At 42.7% G+C, this 22,575-nt stretch overlaps 1 protein-coding gene across 1 annotated transcript in view; it reads right to left on the bottom strand.

The window, feature by feature from the left end:
* The window catches only part of LOC128515599 (NLR family CARD domain-containing protein 3-like), an 85,396-nt gene that overhangs the window by 44,954 nt on the left and 17,867 nt on the right, over nucleotides 1-22,575 (bottom strand). Inside the window, exon 6 of the mRNA XM_053489682.1 lies at nucleotides 13,937-14,113. Coding sequence (XP_053345657.1) covers nucleotides 13,937-14,113 — 177 coding nt within the window. The remainder of the gene's footprint in view (nucleotides 1-13,936; nucleotides 14,114-22,575) is intronic.

The raw sequence follows: 22,575 nt of genomic DNA, 5'->3' as shown, positions 1-22,575 counted from the left end.
GCAAAGATTTTTAATAAAATTGAACTTGAAAAACGAGCTTTTTCTTGGTTTACGAGCACAAAGTATCATGTTTCACGCATGCGCTTCTTGTTTAGACGCCGAGCGGCACGTGATCACAACTGAGCCAACGTTTTTTCTCTCTCTTGCGCTGCGGAATCGTCTCCCCTGCTGGGTCTAAGTGCTCGTCTTTTACTGGTATAATTAACATCTGTGCACGCGTGTACTGTTTACTATAACACTGTGACTACGTGTGTGTGACATATTTTATTATGTGTTCGGAAGCGCGTGTGTACGCGCGTGTGTACAGCGCGTGTACTTTTTCTTATAACACACGTGTGTGCATGCGAGTAAGGCAAAAGAAATTCTCAATACAGAGGTTAAAAATCTATTTTCTTCCGCATCACGGTGCGTGTGCGCGCGCGTGAGCGTAATTAAACACTGTGCCGGCTGTGTGTGTGTGTGTGTGTGTGTGTATGAAACGCTCATTCACAAACACACACGCGCGCACAGAAATGAAGGCAAGAGACACACACTCTGCTATCCAAAGAAACTCTGTCGCAAATCTTTTCAGAGGTAAGGTGCTGGGTCATTTGTTTGTTTGTTTTACTTTACAGCAGTGATTCTGTTAGTTTGCGCTCACACAAGTGTCATTAGCTTAGTTTATTGCTTTTTTTTTAGATAAAACAGTGTAGCGGGAGAGACGTTGATTTATGACCCCTGTTTACGGAAGTGTAGTCCAGTGCGGGAGATGCATTGTGGGTAATGCAGTCCGGTGTGTGTGAACGCAAATGTGAGATTTAAGTTAGGATATTAAGCTGACTTTTGTTCTTCAGTAGTTTTTTTTTAGTTGGATTTAAGTGCAGGATCCACCCGAAAGTTTGTACTATAACCTGACAATGCAGAAAATAAAAGAACGGGCATCGACCAGTTTGTCCATCTCATCATTACACGAGCATGGATAAACAAGCTGTTACGCTGTCGCAAGCAACATAAAAAAAAGCGGAGAAGCTTTAATAATTTAGAACAGAACAACAGTCTTTCCGTTAATGTGTGTGTGTGTGTTTAAACGAGAGGAGAAAGTTTTAATGTGTATAATAAGGAAAGGGAGACAGGAGGGGCTGAAAGCAAGAGTCTCCACTTACTTTAGCCTCACACACACACACACACACACATACACAGCGCCTGCATGCACAAAGGGAAACACTTATCTGCCGGGATTTATTTTTAACTTTTTTGAAAGGTAACGTGCAGATTAATTTTTTTTATTTTAATTAATATTCTGTATTAAATAATTTTATGTATTTATTTTTTTGGGCTGTAGAACGAATAATTTAAGTTTCCATTATTTCTTATGGGAAAATTAAATTTGGTTTACGAGTGTTTTGGAATACGAGCCCACTTCCAGAACGTATTATGCTCGTAATCCGAGGTTCCACTGTATAGAGATATTTTGTTGAATTACATTAGTCTTGACACAGCTTCTGCTGCCACATTAGATTAATCTCTCTGGGCTCCTTTGATCAGCTACATGGAGGAACCTCATGAACACAAGCGCACTCATACACACAGGTGTGCACACAGGTGTACACACAAGCATTCACACTGGTGTAAAAACAGGGGTTCACAGACACACACTATCTTGATCTGCTGTTGCTTCAAAACTTATTTTGTAATATTAGTTATGTGTGCTGCTCAATAACATTTAACATTTAGTATTTACCGTGATTCATACAGATGTTGGTTGTGGCTGCAGTTTCTCTGATGTTGTGTCCTCTGTTGTTTTCTCTTTTTGTCAGCAGGTATGGAAGCAAATTATCTGTTTTTTTCTCTTTCTATCCCCCATTCTCTTTTTTCTCTCCCTCTCCCCTTCTCTGTTGACTTTCTCCACAACCCTTTTTTTTTGTTTGTTTGTTTTTTGTGTCTTCTTTTTATTATTTATTTATTTATTTATTTTTATTATATATATATATATATATATATATATATATATATATATATATATATATATATATGGGCGGGGTTTCGATTAGGAACCATCATGCTTTGCGGGAGGGGTTGTTATGTGTTGACCCTGTTGGGAAAAGCTGTTGGGTTAGTGGCTTCGGCCAGGTTGTGTGTGTGTGTTAGAAGTGTGACTTGTTGAATGTGCCGTTTATGTACCGAGCTGAATAAAATACTCCCAGCCATTTGCATTGGGCAGCAAGGAAGCTCACTCGCCTCTCCAAGTTCCTTCTTAGCGGTGAAAAACGCTACAATTGGTGTCAGAAGTGGGATGGGGAGTAGCGGGTTAGAGCGCACCCCGGAGGAAATCCGGAGGATTAGAGTGGGCCGCCGAGTAGCAGAGCACCTAAGGAGGAAGACCTCCGGGCTGATGAGCGAAAGGACTGGGCGAAGCTGCGGGAGTCGCTCCACTTCTGGTTCGGCGCGGGTGACCGTAAGGGGGCCGCGTGCGAGGAGCTGGCAACCCGCGTTTTGGGGGGGGCACCGAAGGGAAGCCGCCTCCCACAGCCGTTTTGTTTCCCCAACTGCCGGGCTCAACATCTGGTCAGGACGTGTAGGAAATCGTGTGGGGGTCTACGTTAACTGTGGCCTGGACAACATTTCGCTACGGGCGCTCGTGGACACCGGCTCTACAGTTATGCTGCTGCGCTGGGGAGTACTAGAACAAGGTGAGCGCGATTGTATGCTGCCGGCCCCAGCCTTGAGCATTCGCACCATGTCGGGGAGCTATTTGTGGATATGGGCACAGTGCGAATACAAGTAGGTGCAATCATTCTTTTTCATCCATTCTTTGTGGCCGACATTGAGGATGATTGTATCTTGGGGTTGGACATTTTTGAAAGGTGGGGTGGTGTACTGAATCTCGCTGACGGAACGTTGCGTGGTAACTTCGGGCTAGCTAGGTTGCTAGTGGCCAAAGCGCAGGCGGACGTGTTAGTAGCGCGCACCAGGGGGGCGGAACTTCCGGTGGACGCGCCATGTAAACATCCGGTCGCAGACCAAGCGAGAATAATGGTCGAGCTTATGCGGCGTAGCAGCGTGGGGCTAAGTCAGACACAGACCGGCACCGTGAAGTCCCTTTTACACGAGTTCGTGGACATTTTCGTGGTAGGTGAGCACGAGTGCACACAAACCAATTTGGTGCAGCACACGATTGATACGGGTAACGCAGCTCCTGTTCAGTTACATCCGAGACGCCTTCCCTTAGCTAAACTCGCTATCGCTGAACAAAAGCTGCGTGAGATGGCCGACTCGGGCGTCATAGAGCCAGCGTCCGGACCGTGGTCTTCACCGGTTGTGTTGGTACGTAAAAAGGACGAATCGTGTTCGTCAATCAATTACCGGCGGTTAAACGAGGTGACACGCAAAAGATTCTTATCCGTTGCCGCGAATTGATAATGCGCTGGAACACGTTGCGGGCTCGGCGTGGTTTAGCTCGTTAGATCCGCGTAGGGCTATGGCAATTCTGGCGCATGCCGTTCGGCCTATGTAACGCTCCAGCTACGTTTGAACGGTTGATGGAGAAAGTGTTGGCCGATATTCCTCGCAACCGTTGTGTCGTCTACCTGGACAATTTCTCGGTACACGGCAAAGAGTTTGAGGTCGCGCTAGCTAACCTACGGGAAGTATTTTTGGCTATCCGGCGGGTGAATTTGCGGCTCAACTCCAAAAAGTGCCAGCTGTTGCGGCCAGAGACCGGATTATGCCACGGTTGCTCACCTGGGGCCAGAGAAAAAAAAGCTCTCCACTCGCAGTTTAACCGACTAGCGTTGCGGGGGGGTTTACTCTACCGCTACTGGGAACGGCCGTGTGGCGCGGGCGAATCTTTTCAGCTGCTGGTGCCGCGGAATCTGCGGGCACGAATGTTAGGAATGGTTCACGGGCATGCGGGTGCGGGACACTTCGGAGTCACTAAAACGCTGCGGCGGTTGCGCGCTTGCTTTTACTGGCCGGGCTGTCACACTGATAGTGAAATCTTTGTGCACAGATGCGACGTCTGCATGGCAAAAAAGGGCCCTACCCAGCGCTCGCGAGCACCCTTGCAAGACTTTCGGGTGGGGGAGCGTATGGGTGTGGACATTCTTGGGCCGTTTCCCATCTCCGATCGCGGGTACCGGTATGTGCTGGTAGCCATGGATTATTTCACCAAGTGGCCGGAGGCGTTTGCTGTTCCTGACCAGAGCGCTTCCACCACGGCTCGAGTGCTGGTGGATGAGATGTTTAGCTGATTCGGCGCCCCGGGGAAGTTGCACAGCGATCAGGGGTGTAACTTCGAGGCGGAGGTGTTTGCGGCGGTGTGCGAGCGCCTCAGGGTGAAAAAGACCCGCACCACGCCCCTTCATCCGCAAAGTGACGACCTCGTGGAACGCTTCAATCGAAAGCTCACCACCCAACTTGCTGTGCTTACCAGCGACCGGCAGAAGGATTGGGACAAACATTTGCCTCTCGTGCTTTGGGCTTATCGCACAGCAGTGCAGGAGTCCTCACAGCTGACGCCAGCTGCGTTAATGTTCGGTCGCGCGTTGCGCACGCCCCGGACCTTGTGTTTGGGCCCCCTCCACAAGTGGATTTACCCACGAAGCCGGGGTTGGATTATTTTTGTTCTTTAAAAGACGCTTGTATGATACTTACAGCCGGGGGTGAGACTTTGCTACTGGGGAGCAGGTTTGGATGTATTCCCCTGGAAGGAAAAGGGGGCTCTCGCCTAAGCTTATGTCGCACTGGGTGGGCCCCTGCACGGTCGTTGCCCAGCTCTCTGATGTAGTCTATCGGGTGCGGTTGACGGGGCGGTCGCGATTGGTCGTGCTCCACCGGGACCGTCTCGTCCCCTATCAGCCCCACGCCAGCGAAACATCGAACTCTGTGGAGGTCTGTCCGCCTTAGGAAGAGGACTGCGCCCCCCCTTTCCCCGCAAAAAGACTCCGGCGTTCACAACGCCAGCGCCGACCCCCGTCACGCCTTCTAGACTGAGTTTTAGAACACATGTTCACATTTTTAACATATGTTCACACCAATCTTGCCATTATGACTTCATAAATGGAGTGTACAGTAATTGATGTGAGTGATTGTCAGGGCGTTGCCCCTTATCGTCACGCTACTGCCAGCAAGCCCCATTCGACCTGTGTGTGTATTTGGGACTTAATTATTATAATTAATTTGAAGTGTTTCTGTGATTAGTATCATTGTTTAAGCTCAGTATTGTCACAGCTTCTTATCTTGCTTTTTTTCGTGTTTGTCATGATTCCTGTTTTGATTCCCAGCGTTTATTTCCCTTAAACATGTGACATGGGACTGCTCTCTCAATGAGGGACAGTTCAGAGCTGAATTTGCTAAAAGACTAAAGGCGGACAGCTCTTTGTCTCACACTGTAATTGTTGTACAAACTGTACTAAGTGTAATGTATGGAGCACCAGAACCACACTGCAGGACTTTAAATACACAACAATTTGTCACAATCAGTGACAAATGCCTTACAGAGTATAGTGTTTTACAATTGTAACATTTTATTACATGCTGAATCTTTTTATTTTCTTCCCTGAACTTCAATTAAAAAAATTAAATAAATAAAAAATATATTTCATGCTGTAGGTTTTTAGAATAATTATTCATCTCTTAAACTTAAATTTTTATGTTCCACACACACAAACACACACACACAAAGACACACACATGCACAGTTAGCTACATAAAGCTCCTTTACCACTGGGCTGGTTATCATTTTAGTAGCTCACTAATTACAGAACACAACAGAGACTCTCACTTCACAATCTGTCTGAATCTTATGCTCCATGCTGATTCTGAGCCGCTCTGACTGTGAATTACTATTACAGTATTTATCTGTTTTATCTAACTGCTGTTTGTGCTTTTGGTGTTTATAAAAATGAGAAGGTGCAGTGAAAGCTTTGAGGATCTGTTTGATCATTTGTACTAGTGTTAGTTCATTATGTCTTATTTTATTTCCTTCAGTATCAGGTGTGATACAATTAAAGGGAGAAGTGCTGACGCTCTGGTCTCAGTGCTCAACTCAGAAACCTTCAATCTAAGAGAACTGCATCTGACTGTGAAGACACTCGACCTGTACATGAATAAATTAACAGACTCAGGAATGAAGCGTCTCTCTGCTGTACTGGAGAATCCTGACTGTAAAGTGGAGACACTGAGGTAAGATCATCTCTCTGAGTCTGAATAAGACTAAAGGGCAGATATTATATGTGTGGAAGACAGTTTCTGTCAGTTGAGGTAAAAAAACACTTTTTTTAACTCTTGCATTAATGCCATGTTGCCTGAAATAATGAGAAAAATTATTAATATTCTGATTCTCAGTTTTTTTCTGGATATTTAACACACACCCTAGAGTTCAGAGGAGAGCCTGTAAAAATTCTATAAACTGTCTAGTAACATAAACCTTATCAATTTCACACCCATGTCTACAGATTTTTAGAATTTTCATTGTTTCTTTCTATTTGTTTTCACGTTAAATGTGTATAAGACTAGAAGTGCAGCTATACACACACTGAGCTGATTTCATTGTTATTAGTAAAACATTCCTGCTATTATATCTTCATAGAAGGATTGTAATTGATGTGAGTGGGTGTCAGGCTGTTACCTCTTAATGGGAGTTATGACATTTAAGTTTAAAAGGGTGTAATTTGTTGAAGACCCTCCACCAGCCCGGGGCCCAGCTCCACCCAGTAGTCACCATATTGTTCATCCACAACAAACACAATAGACCCCAGTCACTGTAGTGAGTGACAGTTCAGAGTTTAATTTGTTAAAAGAAAAAAAGTACAGTGGAACCTCTGATTACGAGTAAAGCGGTTTGCAATTGTTCCGCAATAAGAGTAAAGATTTTGAATAAATTTTGAATTGAAAAACGAAGTCTTGGTTTACGAGTACCGAGTATCATATCACACATGGGCTTCTTGTTTTGACACCGAGCATAACGTGATCACAACTGAGCCAATGGTTTTTCTCTCTCTTGCGCTGTGGAATTGCGGTGTAATCGTCTCCCCTTACTGGTATAATCAACATCCGTGCACATGTGTGTACTGTTTACTATAACACTGTGACCACGTGTGTGTCATCTACCTTTTGCCTATAAATACATGCACACACACAGACACACAGACACAGACACACACACACACACAGTTAGCTACATAAACCTTCTTCACCACTGGGCTGGTTATCATTTCAGTAGCTTTGAGGATCTGTTTGATCTTTTGTACTAGTGTTAGTTCATTATGTCTTATTTTATTTCCTTCAGTATCAGGTGTGATACAATTGAAGAGAGAAGTGGTGAAGCTCTGGTCTCAGTGCTCAACTCAAAAACTTCTAATCTGAGAGAACTGCATCTGACTGTGAAGACACTGGACCTGTCTTGGAATAAACTAACAGACTCAGGAGTGAAGCGTCTCTCTGCTGTACTGGAGAATCCTGACTGTAAAGTGAAGAAACTGAGGTATCTTGAAGTGTCTGTCATTGTGTGATATGAAAAATGAAATCATTATTTAAAAACTGAACTTTCTATTTTAATTTGGATATCTTTGTTTGTTTAATATTAACATTTTATTATCTGAATCAACTAAGTAAATATACGAAAAAAACATAAAAAGAAGGGGCAAATAATTTAAAGCACTGTGATTATTAACCCAGGATGTAAATCTGTTGATAAAGTGTGTGTGTCATTGTGTCATTGCAGGTTGCATGATTGTGGTGTCTCAGGTGAAGACTGTGCTGTTCTGACTTCAGCTCTGAGATCAAACCCCTCACACCTGAGAGAACTGGATCTGTCCTATAATAATAATCTAGGAGACTCAGGAGTGAAGTGTGTCTCTGCTGTACTGGAGAATCCTGACTGTAAACTGGAGACACTGAGGTAAGATCATCTCTCTGAAAAAAATTACAATCTTAAATTCATACATGAATGCGATCTCATTTCTAAATGAGATTCAGTTCTGTGTATTTTTCTGCATTCAGATCATTTTGCCTTTACGCATTATTGGTCACACTCAAACAATAACAAAACAATATTATCAGAATCAGCAGAATAAGCTTTATTCTTTAATATTTCACCAATCAATCATAAATCTCCATCACTCCTCTCCTCTCCCTCATTAGCTGAGTTTCGCTATCACTCACGTGGCGTGTAACAAGCAGGCAGACCTAATCAATCAGAGTCAGTCAGTACTGGATGGATTTGTAGCGAAAGAGGAAAATAACAACGCATGTTATGATGAGGAAATGCTCTGTCTCTTCTATTCCAGGGATTAAAGAACGGTAACTGTCAATTTTAGAATCCGTAGCAGCTCAGTGGTCACACGATCACAACCTTTTCTCAGACGAGCCTTTTTCTGAGGGCTAAGAAAAACGCATCTCAGTTCATTAATCCACGAGCTCGGTTTAGTAAATCGCACAGTTTTTATTTATTTATTTATTTATTTACCACATGACCCCTGGGGGGCTCTGCATCTGTATAAGGTTCTGTGCCAGTTGGAGCAAAAAGGACGGGTTCTGTTTAGTTATTTTTATTTCTTATAGTTAACATTCTCTTTTGTTCAACAGCTTAAAGCTTTTAAAGGATTATTTTTGTTACTCCAGCACTTATATGACTATGACTGAATGCCCTGGTTGTTTTTTGTTTGTTTGAGTGCAAAAAAAATTTGTTGAGAAAATGAGAATCATGTGAAAATTATTATTTACATTGTAGCAAGAATTGTGCAGCCCTACAAAGAAATAACATTCTGTACGGTTGAGTATCTTATGCCTTGTTTACGCTAAGTTGTATTTTTTTCGTCATCAGACAAATACACTCCCTGTTCAGTAATCGGAGAGTGAATCACAGAAATTTATAAAAGTAGATCGGATAAAGATGAAATTTTGCCTTAAAACAGCTTAAAATTCACATATACCACTTTAGTGTTGTTATTTCAGTGAAAGTGAAAATGTATTTATTTATATCTGAATTTATTAATATATTAATTTATTCTATTATCATTACAATAAACAACTTACAGAAACGTGTTGGGAGTCATTTACCACGTCTGCTGCAGCTAATAAACAAAGAAAAGCAGTTTGTCTTAGTGATCCCATCTAGCAAAATATCTTGCACTGCATCTTCATATCTTAATATCAGGATGGATCACTAAAACATTCACTGTAAGTTCTGTGGCAATCAGAGTCAACTGAGATGTCTATGTTCCTCTGCATTGTGAGCTTTAAACACATGAGCAAAACCACAACATCTTCCAGAACACAGTCTAACACACATTACAGTATGGAATAGAGTAATATTCCATCGCTGAGCCGAGTGCTTTATTACTGCTGATTTACAGGAGAGTCTTGTTTATATAAAACAGAGAGACACAGAGTACAGAACAGTTGAACCTCGGATTGCGAGTAATGTGGTTCCACAAGACGAGCAAAGATTTTATTAATTTTTATTATTATTATTATTATTATTGTTTTGGATTTTTTTCCCGATTTTCTCCCTAATTTAATTGTGTTCAATTCCTTCCCATCACTAGGGGGCTCCCACATTAAGGCTACTACTACCACTCAGCCGGGATGGCTGAAGACTATCACTTGTTTCCTCCGAACCGTGTGACGCCAGCCGACCGCATCTTTTCGAACTGCTTGCTTACGCACTGTTAGGGGCGGAGTAACACACTCTGAGAAAAGCGCTAGTCGCTCCTTCCACGTGCGTGAGCTCACAGATGCCCCTGATTGGCTGTAGAGCCGTGATTAATGTGGGAGCACGAAGTACCTTTCATCCCTCCCCTTCGAGAGATTTTTAATACATTTTGAATTGGAAAATGAACAAGTTTACGAGTACCGAGTATCATGGATCACGCATGCGTTTCTTGTGATCAAAACTGTTTTTTTCCCTCTCTTGAGCTGTGGAATTGTGGGTAATCGTCTTCCTTGCTGGGTCTTAGTGTGCGTCTCTTACTGGTATAATCGTGTTTTTTTTGCGTGTAAAGCAAAAGAAAGTCTCAGAGAGGTTAAAGATCCATTTTCTGTGTGTGTGTGTGTGTGTGTGTGTCAGCCTGCACCCCTAGACCCACCCCTCCTCCTTTCACCTTCACACACACACACACACACACACTGCTTTACACAGAAATGCTTCACTGTCGCGATTCTTTTCAAAGGTAAAGTGCAGGTTAATTATTATTATTTTTTACTTTACAGCAGTGATTTCATTAGTTTGTCGCTTATTTAAGTGTTATTAGTGAAGTTTCTTGCTATTTTTTCTGATAAAACAGTCTTTCTGTTAATGTGTGTGTGAGAGAGAAGAGAGAGGAGGGGTTAAAGTGTAAGATGAGAAGAGGGAGAGGGGGGTAGGATTCCTACTCTCATCTTACTTTAGCTTGTTGTGGAAAAATACTCAGAGTCAGGCTTTGCTTACAGAAGATTACGACCTTTATTATCATGCAATAACGGCCGGAGCTGTACCATGGACACAACTGAATCTCTGGTCCGTTTCCACCATTATATATGCAGGGCTCGCTGTACATCCCTCCAACATCTGTTTCCCATTAGGGGCCCTCTTTAGCTCACAATAAAGGTGCCCCAATGTAAAGCTCTGGTTTCCTATGCACGCGCACACAGAGAAGCCTATGTCTTAGCTTCGCACGCACATCTCTGATTATATACAGATATGGTACCTTCTACCCCCCAAAAGTAAGTAAAATCAAATAAAATTAAATAAAAATTTTCTTCCATAAGCTTCACACACAAATGCACACACAGCGCCTGCACGCATAAACGGAAACACTTACGTCTTTCTGCTTTTTGTTTTATTCATTTTTAACTTTTTTTAAAGGTAAAGTGCAAGTTAATTTGTTTTATTTTTACTTTATATTAATTATTTTTATGCATTTATTTCTTTGGGCTGTGGAACAAATAATTTGTGTTTCCATAATTTCTTATGGGAAAATATGCTCATAATCCAAGGTTCCACTGTATGCTCCTTCTGACACACACAGATTGTTTACAGAACTATAAATGAATATTAATGAATCACAATTAGTACATAAATAGTTTCATTCTAACAGTTAGAACAAATATTCGATTTTTTTGCATAAAAATGCCATTTAACTAATAATCAATTTTATAAACTTTTTATACAAAAAATACAAATATACATTTATTTAAAATGTACTTGACTGATACAGGTACTCAAAATAAAGCATGCAGTATATACTACAGTAAAAAAGATGGCACTGATCCCATACCAGGTATGATCAGCAGATCCTCACAAAAATCTGCAAACAGGTAAAAAAAAAAACAAAGAAAAAAAAACGAAACTGTAGTGCTTTGAGATTCTGGTCCATGTTGACCTGATCACATTACACAGGTCCTGTAGGTTTTTCAGATGCTCCTTCGTGCTGTGAATCACATGTTCTCCCACACACCAAAGGTGTTCTACTGGATACAGGTACTGTAACTGGGAAGGCCACTGAACACACACACCGTCTCTGAGTCTGTTTAATTAGTTATAAATAAAGGACTGTGTTGTCTGTTCTCCAACATAGAAATGCAGTGTAGGGAATATTTAATTTTTAGTGTTTCGTGATATTCTGTGTGCGTGAGAACAGTGTTTTTCTTTGTTTTACCACGACACAAGCTGCACTATTAATAAACACATTCTATAGTAGTTTATGTTAAAGTTCGTAAAACTGTTGAACGCTCGTAAATGCAGAGCTACTCCCAAATTTATGTTCCTCTTCACCTTATCTTTTAAAAGCATTCCAGAACAGATGTAAACACTTCTGCAGCCACCTTTTTGGTTCTGTGTGTGTGTGTGTGTGTGTGTGTGTGTGTGTGTGCGCGTATAGATACTCCTGTCTCCCACAATAAACTTTGAATGTCTCACTGAGCACTGACTTGTGTGTATCATTGAGGGGTTCCCTGGATCCAGGCGGGACAGACAAAATACAGGCTGAGCACTGAGTAGACAAAAGGAGGTCTAAATTCAAGAAATCCTTAAATGCAGGAACAATGGAGTCTTCATCTCACACACAGATGTTCACTACAACCTGAAAATAAAAGAAAACATCAGAATCAATAAACACAAACTGGATTTTTGTACTTTGATTAACAGCATGTAATCATCTCTGCTCCAAGAGAAACATTAGCATTTTCTGTTTATATAATTTTATTTAACATTAATTCATACATGTACAATATCTGAGTGAGAACATTTAGCTAAAACAAATGAGAACTTCCACAAGTTCTAACAGGAAAGTGAGCAGACGTTTATCATCACATCACTGCTCTTATACAATCACAGGCTTTAGAGCTTTTTATAAAGTAACTCACACTGCTGTGTGTTTTATCTCCTGTTCTACATGTATATTTAAGTGCAGACTTTAAGAAGAAGTGGAGGTGAATTTTACAGGAATGACAGAAGACACGTGAGGAGGTGGAGAGCTGGAAGGAGTGTCAGAGTGAGTAAAGTAGCTGATTACAGTAAATCTAATATTTGTGTTAGTGTGGCATTAAAGATGATGATTTTCATGAGTTTTTATGAGAGTTGAGGAGAAAGTCTGCTGCTTATCAGAAACAGGGAAAAGCTGAGATCATCTTATTCAGACAGAAGCAGCAGTATGAAGTCAGAGATAGCAGGGTGTCACAAGGAGACCAGCTGTTCATTTACAATCACTCTCATGCACTCAGGTGGGATGTTTTGTAAACTCCGTCTGACTCCCTGTCTTCTGCTTTCACATGAAGTTTAAATCAACACCAAACAGCATTAAAGATAATTGTTAGAAAAAGTCTGATTAAATAGAATAAAGTGACATTTTAACTCTGTAATCTGATATTTACTGGAACTGAAGAGAAATGCACAAGCTAATGCTAATGTACAAAATAATGCTAATCAGTCTGTTAATGTTTCAGTGTTTATATAAAGAGATCATTACTCACGTCAGTGTCTGTAGTTTGTAATGTTCATCGTCCTTAAGGGCAGAGAGACACTTCACTCCTGAGTCTCCTATTTTATTATTCCAGGACAGATTCAGTTCTCTCAGCTGTGAGGGGTTTGATCTCAGAGCTGAAGTCAGAGCAGCACAGCCTTCATCTGAGACACCACAATGCAACAACCTGCATAAACACAATGACACACACTTCACTCTCTCAGGACATAAACTTCAAGACAAGCTTTGTGTGTGTGTGTGTGTGTGTGCGTGTGTGTGTGTGAGAGAGAGAAAGAGAGAGAAAGAGAGAGAGAGAGAGAACTTGGGCATTTTATCTAAAGTGTGTTATTTTAATCAATAATAAGCCCTGTGAACTCCTCACACACACACACAGACACACACACACCTACTGATGGTCTTCTCTACTTTAGCCCTGTGTTACTATATGAATGGATTTGAGTCTGTGGGTTTATTCATAGACATTCTGTATTTATGACAAAATGTGTAATAATATGAGACTATTTTAAAATGTTAGAGAACTAATGAGGGAATCTGCATGGGTTTAATACTGCTTGTCCATTTGTCTGTGTTTGTAACACAGATCTGGCAACCCTGTTCATAGCAGATAGACACAAATGTACTGAAATAATCCTCACTAACAGAACTAATTCTCATCTCTGAGAATGTCACTGCTGCTTTTAAACCCTGCAGCTCACACAGTGCAGTTAGTTTGTGTCTCAGCTCCAGTTTGTGTGATTAGTTACAGTGTTGTAGTAAATTTCACAGTCATTTCAGACACACTGCAGTCGCATCAAGTCAGGTTTTGTGCTGCAGCTTCTCACATACGTACATCTGACCCAAAGACTCTGTGACAAATCATCAGTGTGCAGTAAAAAGAAACAATCTTCCTCCTCAGGACATTGATGATGAACCTAAAACCTCTGCTTCAGTCTCACTATTAGAGAATGTGTCTTACTGAGGAGCAGGTCATGTGACTCTCAGAGAAATGATCTTACCTCAGTGTCTCCAGTTTACAGTCAGGATTCTCCAGTACAGCAGAGACACACTTCACTCCTGAGTCTCCTAGATTATTATTATAGGACAGATCCAGTTCTCTCAGGTGTGAGGGGTTTGATCTCAGAGCTGAAGTCAGAGCAGCACAGCCTTCATCTGAGACACCACACTCATACAACCTGCAGAGACACAATGACACACACTTCATCAACAGATTTACATCCTGGTTTATTATTTTATTTTTAAGATGGTGCGTCTACAAAATGGTTCTCTAACAGACTTATAGTGCACTATACAGGGACAATAAACTTGTTTCTCCATAACCTTTGTTTAATAACACTAGACATTTATATAACACTATAGATTTATATTACTGCAGAATCAAGGAAGTAAAAGTCTGAATCAGGGTGAAAAACAAACACCATCATTAATATAAACCAAGTTCTACTAATTTCAGGCCTAAAGTGTTACTTTTGAGGAGAATCAAAACTCATGTCTTTAATAAACAATATTACTGACTGATAATTTATTACTAAATAAAATTTTACAGTAAATAAAATGTACAGTACTGTGTAAAAGTCTTAGACACATGTACATAAGTGCTGTAGAGCGAGGATGACTTTTGTACAGTAACAAGTACCACAATGGAGTACAAGGTCAGCTGAAGGTTAAATGTGTGTTTTAACTTTGTGATTTAAATATCTGACTCCAAGACATTTAATTAATTATCTTATAATGTATAATCTTTTACTTATTGTTAGAAGTGTAATATCTCAGTGTTTTATTTACATATAAGCTGGCCAAAGCCAAAACGAGAAAAAATAAAGTATCAGTTTTCTATTAATAGAATAAGGATTATATAAGACTTCTAAACTCCTCCCACTGTCTAGAACATTCTGTAGAGCTCCAGAAACCTGTACAGCACATGACACCTTCCACACGGTCAGAGAACTCACTGAATCGGTGTGTGCGTGTGTGTGTGTGTGTGCGCGCATGTGTTGGGGATGTGGCCTTGTATGTAGATTACCCTGACTATTTCCCTGTGACTAACGTGTGGGCGTGTCCTGTCTCAGGCCATTATCATATACAGATCTGGCCATTAAAAACGCATGTTTCGAGAAAAGGGATTCCACGACTTGCCGCAGCTGCACGCGGCAAGTTGTAAAAATGCCCTTTATTACCTGTAGGGGGCAGTCGCCTTTCAATCTGAAGTATTGTGTGTGTACTGAAGCCGAAAATGTGTTATCTCTCTTAGGCACCCATTAACAGCAAGCGACAGAGCTCATAAACGTGTCGAGCTCAAACTGTAAATACTGATATATATTTATTTTTCATTTTCTTCTCTCCTTTAATGACGATACTTCTTTGACTGCGGTTTCTCCATTCAGTATTATTATTATTAGTAGTAGTAGTGCTCCAAATTTATTATTATTATTATTGTACTTATAATTGTAACGCACCTGCGCGTGTGCAAAAAGACGAAGTACAACTAAAAATTCAAATGTATGACGTTAGCCCAAAACATTATTGTTTTATTGTGTTTATGTGCTTTAAATATACACTAAACAATAAACACTGCCTTTTGCAAAGTGAAAGTGAGTTGCACGTGCATCTTTTTGATCAAAAGGCTGATAAACGCGTACACAGATATGAGCAAATTTATCGATAAAACTACAGACATGAAATGCAACAAACACAAAAATATATGCTACTCGCTGAATACAACGCGACAGCAAGAAGAATACCCGGGCTTTAACTGTGCTTTCTCCATTCATTAGTAGTAGTACTACTAGTAGGTTTCTGTAAACACGTCATTGGGTTGTTTATGCTGGGTCAAAATTCTGTGTTATTTTGGGGACTTTAATTACACTGTTGGGTTGCTTTTGCTATTAATACTAAAAGTGCTGCATGATTAACCCTCTGAGGTCCGCGCACGCATATATGCGTTTTGAGGCGTTTTCCCCTGATGACGCCAATAAGAACTTAAATTACACTTTTACAGTTTTGATCGTACAGACAAGATCTATATATTAATAGAATCTGTAAAGTGTCTACTTTTTTTTGTATGCACACATGTTAAACATAAAACTTTGAGCATTAATAAAATAAAGAAAATAAACAGGGTGCGCTGTCTGTCGCTTTGGTCTGTGTGAACTGCAGGGAGAAACACGTCATTAAAATGAACTGAAACTCAGCAAATACTCCACAGAAAGACACAAAATACACATCTATAGAAAGCTTGAATTGTCTACTTTTACATTTACTAATTTAACTCGAAAACAAATAATCTGTTTTCATGTAATCCGTATGAAAGTAAGGAGTGGTACAGATTCTCCTGCATCGGCTCATTACAGCTAATGTGATCCCGCCTCCCCGTGCGCGCGCTGTTCATATGGAAATGAACCTTTCATCAACAGCGCGCGCACAGGGAGGCGAGACCACATCAGCTGTAATGGGGGAAAAACAGCATAAAAACAGATTATTTGTTTTCGAGTTGAATTGGTAAATGTAAAAGAAGACAATTTTAGCTTTCTATAGATATGTATTTTGTGTCTCTCTGTGGAGTATTTGCTGAGTTTCAGTTCATTTTAATGACGTGTTTCTCCCTGCAGTTCACACAGACCAAAGCGACAGACAGCGCACCCTGTTTGTTTTCATTATTTTATTAATGCTCAAAGTTTTATTTTTAACATGTGTGCATACAAATAAAAGTAGACACTTTACAGATTTGATTAATATATAGATCTTGTCTGTACGATTAAAACTAAAAGTGTAATTTAAGTTCTTATTGGCGTCATTAGTGTTTTTTTTTTGCACTGTTCTTACACTTTTATATTTTAATATGTAATTTACGTGTAATTAGTTATAACAGCTATATTTTCTGTTAGACTGACTGCAGTAATGCAGCTAAAAAGTCAACTTTAAGTGTTTAGGTCTAATAAACTATTTAACTGAACTCACAAGTAAATCTAAAGTTTTTTGTGTCAAATACATTCTCAAATAACCTAAAAACTGATAATATATACCTTATTTTGTCCTCAGATATATTTCCAAGATGGCGCCGGTGAGGTCGGCTGCCGTCACGACTGCTCCGACCACCTTTTCTTTGTTTTTGTTCTTTAAGTTAGTTTACAGCATTTTAAAACCGGCAAAATTACCACCATGGGGTACATTAGTTATGATAGAGACACTCTTGTTTCTATTGGTATACAATGTACTCACAATTCGACGTTTTTAACTCCTGATCCGAGCTGGTGGAGTGAGATCCTGAGGGACAACAAAGGACGCGACGCGAAGCGGCGGCCCCGAGGGAAACGAGCCGGCGTCAGGAACAGGCTGAGAGCCCGTGCACACCGCACACCTCTGCCTAGCATCCTGCTCGCCAACGTCCAGTCACTGGAAAACAAGCTCGATGACCTCAGGGCCAGGATAAAGTTCCAGAGAGACATTCGGGACTGCAATCTCCTCTGCTTCACCGAGACATGGCTGAACCCAGCGGTGCCGGACCACGCCATCCAGCCGGCCAAGTTCTTCTCGGTTCACCGCATGGACAGGACACGGGACTCGGGGAAGTCAAGGGGAGGCGGCGTGTGTTTAATGGTGAACAGCAGCTGGTGCAACAGCGCGAGTGTTGTTCCTCTCACACGCTCCTGCACACCAAATCTGGAACTACTGTCCATTATGTGTCGTCCTTTTTACCTTCCTCGGGAGTTTACATCGGTCATAATCAGCGCCGTTTATATTCCACCACAAGCGGACACTGCTTTATGCGAGCTGCATGAGGCACTCACACAACAACAAACACAACACCGGGACGCTGCGCTTATTGTGGCGGAGGACTTTAATAGTGCCAACCTCAAACGCGCAGCGCCAAACTTTTATCAGCACATCACCTGCCCCACCAGGGGCGAAAGGACACTGGTCCACTGCTATACAACGGTCAAGGACGGCTACAAGGCACAATCTTGTCCACCGTTTGGTAAATCCGACCACGCCGCCATCTTCCTCATGCCAAAATACAAACAAAGGCTGAAACAGGAAGTTCCGGTTCAGAGGGAGGTCGCGCGCTGGAAGGACCAATCGGTGGCCGCGTTACAGGACGCACTCGATGACGCAGACTGGGACATGTTCAGAAACAGCTCCGATGGTGACGTCAGCGTGTTTACGGAAGCGGTTGTGGGATTCATCGGGAAACTAGCGGACGATACCGTAGAAAAAAAGACTATTAAAACGTTTCCCAACCAGAAGCCGTGGATGGATAAAACCATCCGCGACGCTCTGAAATCTCGCACCGCTGCCTACAACACAGGACTCGCGTCGGGGGACATGGAACCGTACAAGGCTGCGTCATACAGCGTCCGGAAGGCGGTGAAAGAGGCGAAGCAGCGCTACAGGAGGAAACTAGAGTCACAACTCCAACAAAGTGACTCTAGGAGCCTGTGGCAGGGATTAAGGACAATAACGGATTATAAAGCACCAACATCCGGTATGATAAACGCAGACGTGACTCTGGCAGACGAGCTGAACACTTTCTATGCTCGCTTCGAGGCTGCAGCTAAAGACGCTAGCGATGCTAATGCTAGCGGCGCTAACGGCTGCAGACAGGAAGTCACTGCCAGCACCGGAAGCGCGTTCATCATCACCGAGCATGACGTGAGGAGAGCCTTCAAGAGAGTGAACACCAGGAAAGCAGCAGGACCAGACGGCATCTCAGGCCGTATTCTCAGAGCCTAATATGTAATTTACGTGTAATTAGTTATAACAGCTATATTTTCTGTTAGACTGACTGCAGTAATGCAGCTAAAAAGTCAACTTTAAGTGTTTAGGTCTAATAAACTATTTAACTGAACTCACAAGTAAATCTAAAGTTTTTTGTGTCAAATACATTCTCAAATAACCTAAAAACTGATAATATATACCTTATTTTGTCCTCAGATATATTTCCAAGATGGCGCCGGTGAGGTCGGCTGCCGTCACGACTGCTCCGACCACCTTTTCTTTGTTTTTGTTCTTTAAGTTAGTTTACAGCATTTTAAAGCCGGCAAAATTACCACCATGGGGTACATTAGTTATGATAGAGACACTCTTGTTTCTATTGGTATACAATGTACTCACAATTCGACGTTTTTAACTCCTGATCCGAGCTGGTGGAGTGAGATCCTGAGGGACAACAAAGGACGCGACGCGAAGCGGCGGCCCCGAGGGAAACGAGCCGGCGTCAGGAACAGGCTGAGAGCCCGTGCACACCGCACACCTCTGCCTAGCATCCTGCTCGCCAACGTCCAGTCACTGGAAAACAAGCTCGATGACCTCAGGGCCAGGATAAAGTTCCAGAGAGACATTCGGGACTGCAATCTCCTCTGCTTCACCGAGACATGGCTGAACCCAGCGGTGCCGGACCACGCCATCCAGCCGGCCAAGTTCTTCTCGGTTCACCGCATGGACAGGACACGGGACTCGGGGAAGTCAAGGGGAGGCGGCGTGTGTTTAATGGTGAACAGCAGCTGGTGCAACAGCGCGAGTGTTGTTCCTCTCACACGCTCCTGCACACCAAATCTGGAACTACTGTCCATTATGTGTCGTCCTTTTTACCTTCCTCGGGAGTTTACATCGGTCATAATCAGCGCCGTTTATATTCCACCACAAGCGGACACTGCTTTATGCGAGCTGCATGAGGCACTCACACAACAACAAACACAACACCGGGACGCTGCGCTTATTGTGGCGGGGGACTTTAATAGTGCCAACCTCAAACGCGCAGCGCCAAACTTTTATCAGCACATCACCTGCCCCACCAGGGGCGAAAGGACACTGGTCCACTGCTATACAACGGTCAAGGACGGCTACAAGGCACAATCTTGTCCACCGTTTGGTAAATCCGACCACGCCGCCATCTTCCTCATGCCAAAATACAAACAAAGGCTGAAACAGGAAGTTCCGGTTCAGAGGGAGGTCGCGCGCTGGACGGACCAATCGGTGGCCGCGTTACAGGACGCACTCGATGACGCAGACTGGGACATGTTCAGAAACAGCTCCGATGGTGACGTCAGCGTGTTTACGGAAGCGGTTGTGGGATTCATCGGGAAACTAGCGGACGATACCGTAGAAAAAAAGACTATTAAAACGTTTCCCAACCAGAAGCCGTGGATGGATAAAACCATCCGCGACGCTCTGAAATCTCGCACCGCTGCCTACAACACAGGACTCGCATCGGGGGACATGGAACCGTACAAGGCTGCGTCATACAGCGTCCGGAAGGCGGTGAAAGAGGCGAAGCAGCGCTACGGGAGGAAACTAGAGTCACAACTCCAACAAAGTGACTCTAGGAGCCTGTGGCAGGGATTAAGGACAATAACGGATTATAAAGCACCAACATCCGGTATGATAAACGCAGACGTGACTCTGGCAGACGAGCTGAACACTTTCTATGCTCGCTTCGAGGCTGCAGCTAAAGACGCTAGCGATGCTAATGCTAGCGGCGCTAACGGCTGCAGACAGGAAGTCACTGCCAGCACCGGAAGCGCGTTCATCATCACCGAGCATGACGTGAGGAGAGCCTTCAAGAGAGTGAACACCAGGAAAGCAGCAGGACCAGACGGCATCTCAGGCCGTATTCTCAGAGCCTGTGCAGACCAGCTAGCACCCGTGTTCACTGAGATATTCAACATCTCTTTATCTCAGTCGGTGATCCCCACATGCTTCAAAGAGTCCATTATTGTTCCTGTCCCAAAGAAACCTCATCCTGCTTCCCTCAATGACTATCGCCCTGTAGCCCTCACCTCAGTAGTGATGAAGTGCTTTGAACGCCTGGTCAGAGACTTCATCATCTCTTCACTACCAGACACACTTGACCCACTACAGTTCGCTTATCGTCCAAACCGTTCCACGGACGATGCAATCTCTTATCTCCTCCATACATCTCTCACTCACCTGGACACTCGGAGGGGGAATTATGTGAAAATGCTCTTCATCGACTACAGTTCTGCATTTAATACCATAATTCCCTCCACACTTACCACCAAGCTGGAGCACCTGGGACTCAGCTCATCAATGTGTCAGTGGATCTCCAATTTTCTGACTGGCAGACCACAGGCAGTAAGGATGGGCGGACATGTCTCAGCCTCCCTCACTCTCAGCACTGGAGCCCCCCAGGGTTGTGTTCTGAGCCCCCTGCTGTACTCTCTGTACACCCACGACTGCGTGGCCACTACCAGCTCCACCACCATCATCAAGTTTGCTGATGACACTGTTGTGGTGGGCCTGATCACGAACAACGATGAGACGGCCTACCTGGAGGAGGTTGGAAATCTGGAGAACTGGTGCCAGAGAAACAATCTCCTCCTGAACGTCAGTAAGACAAAGGAGCTGATAGTGGACTTCAGTACAAAGCAGGTGAGGAACTACCAGACCCCCGTCATCAACAGGAGCCCAGTGGAGAGAGTGGACAGCTTCAGATACCTCGGTGTTCACATCACGCAGGACCTGGCATGGTCCTGTCACATCAACACCGTGGTAAAAAAGGCCCGGCAGCGTCTCTGCCACCTCAGATGCTTGAGAGACTTTAGACTGCCCTCCAAGGTGCTCAGGAATTTCTACTCCTGCACCATAGAGAGCATCCTGACGGGAAATATCACGACCTGGTTCGGGAACAGCACCATGCAGGACAGGCGAGCTCTACAGAGGGTGGTGCGATCAGCTGAGCGCATCATCCGCATCGAGCTCCCTGACCTGATCTACAGCAAGCGGTGCTTGACCAAGGCCAGGAAGATCGTGAAGGACCTCAGCCACCCCAATAACGGACTGTTTACTCTGTTGCGGTCTGGGAAGCGATTCCGCTCCTTGAAGGCCAACACAGAGAGACTAAGGAGGAGCTTCTTCCCGCAGGCGATAAGGTCTCTCAACCACAACCACGAACTAACACAATCTTTCCATAATTGATCAAATCTATCAATCCTTTTACATCCATGAACACTATGGACAATTACACGCTCACCTTCCTTCATATCTACACTACATGTTGTACATTCACATCCTGGACCATTGCACAAAGACACTTTAATAACTTTGCACACCTACCTTCACAACTACACTACATGTCTACGTTTACATCCTGGACCAGTGCACAAAGTCACTTTAATAATCTCTGCACAAAGACACTTTGTTCTTTGCATATTTGCACACCCAGTACAGTATATTTCAATTTGTACAGTATATTTCTATTTTTATGCACATCATATTTCTATGTACAGTATATTTCTATTTTTATGCACATCATGTTTCTATTTTTATTTTTATTTTTTCTAGCACATTTCTATTTTTATTTTTAGTTCTATATTTTCCTAGTTTAATTTAATTTTTCTATTTAATTTCTATCGTATTCTTTTTATTTATATTTATTTTTTATTTGTAAACTTTAATTCTCTTTTAGGGTCAATGGCAGTCGTATAATGCATTTCACTACATTTCGTACTGTGTATGTTTGTGTATGTGACAAATAAAATTTGAATTTGAATTTGAGATTCTTTCTTGTAACTCTCCTCTCTCAGACACATACCTGTCTGATGGCTCATTATGCAGATCAGTATGCAGGCCTTTTTGTTCTCAGGTGTGAATCACTGCATTAGTAATGATAGTTCACGCC

Source organism: Clarias gariepinus, chromosome 28 (assembly GCF_024256425.1).
Source record: "Clarias gariepinus isolate MV-2021 ecotype Netherlands chromosome 28, CGAR_prim_01v2, whole genome shotgun sequence".
NCBI lineage: Eukaryota > Metazoa > Chordata > Actinopteri > Siluriformes > Clariidae > Clarias > Clarias gariepinus.
Note: the sequence above shows the minus strand (reverse complement) of the source record. Positions and strands in the feature narration are given on the sequence as shown.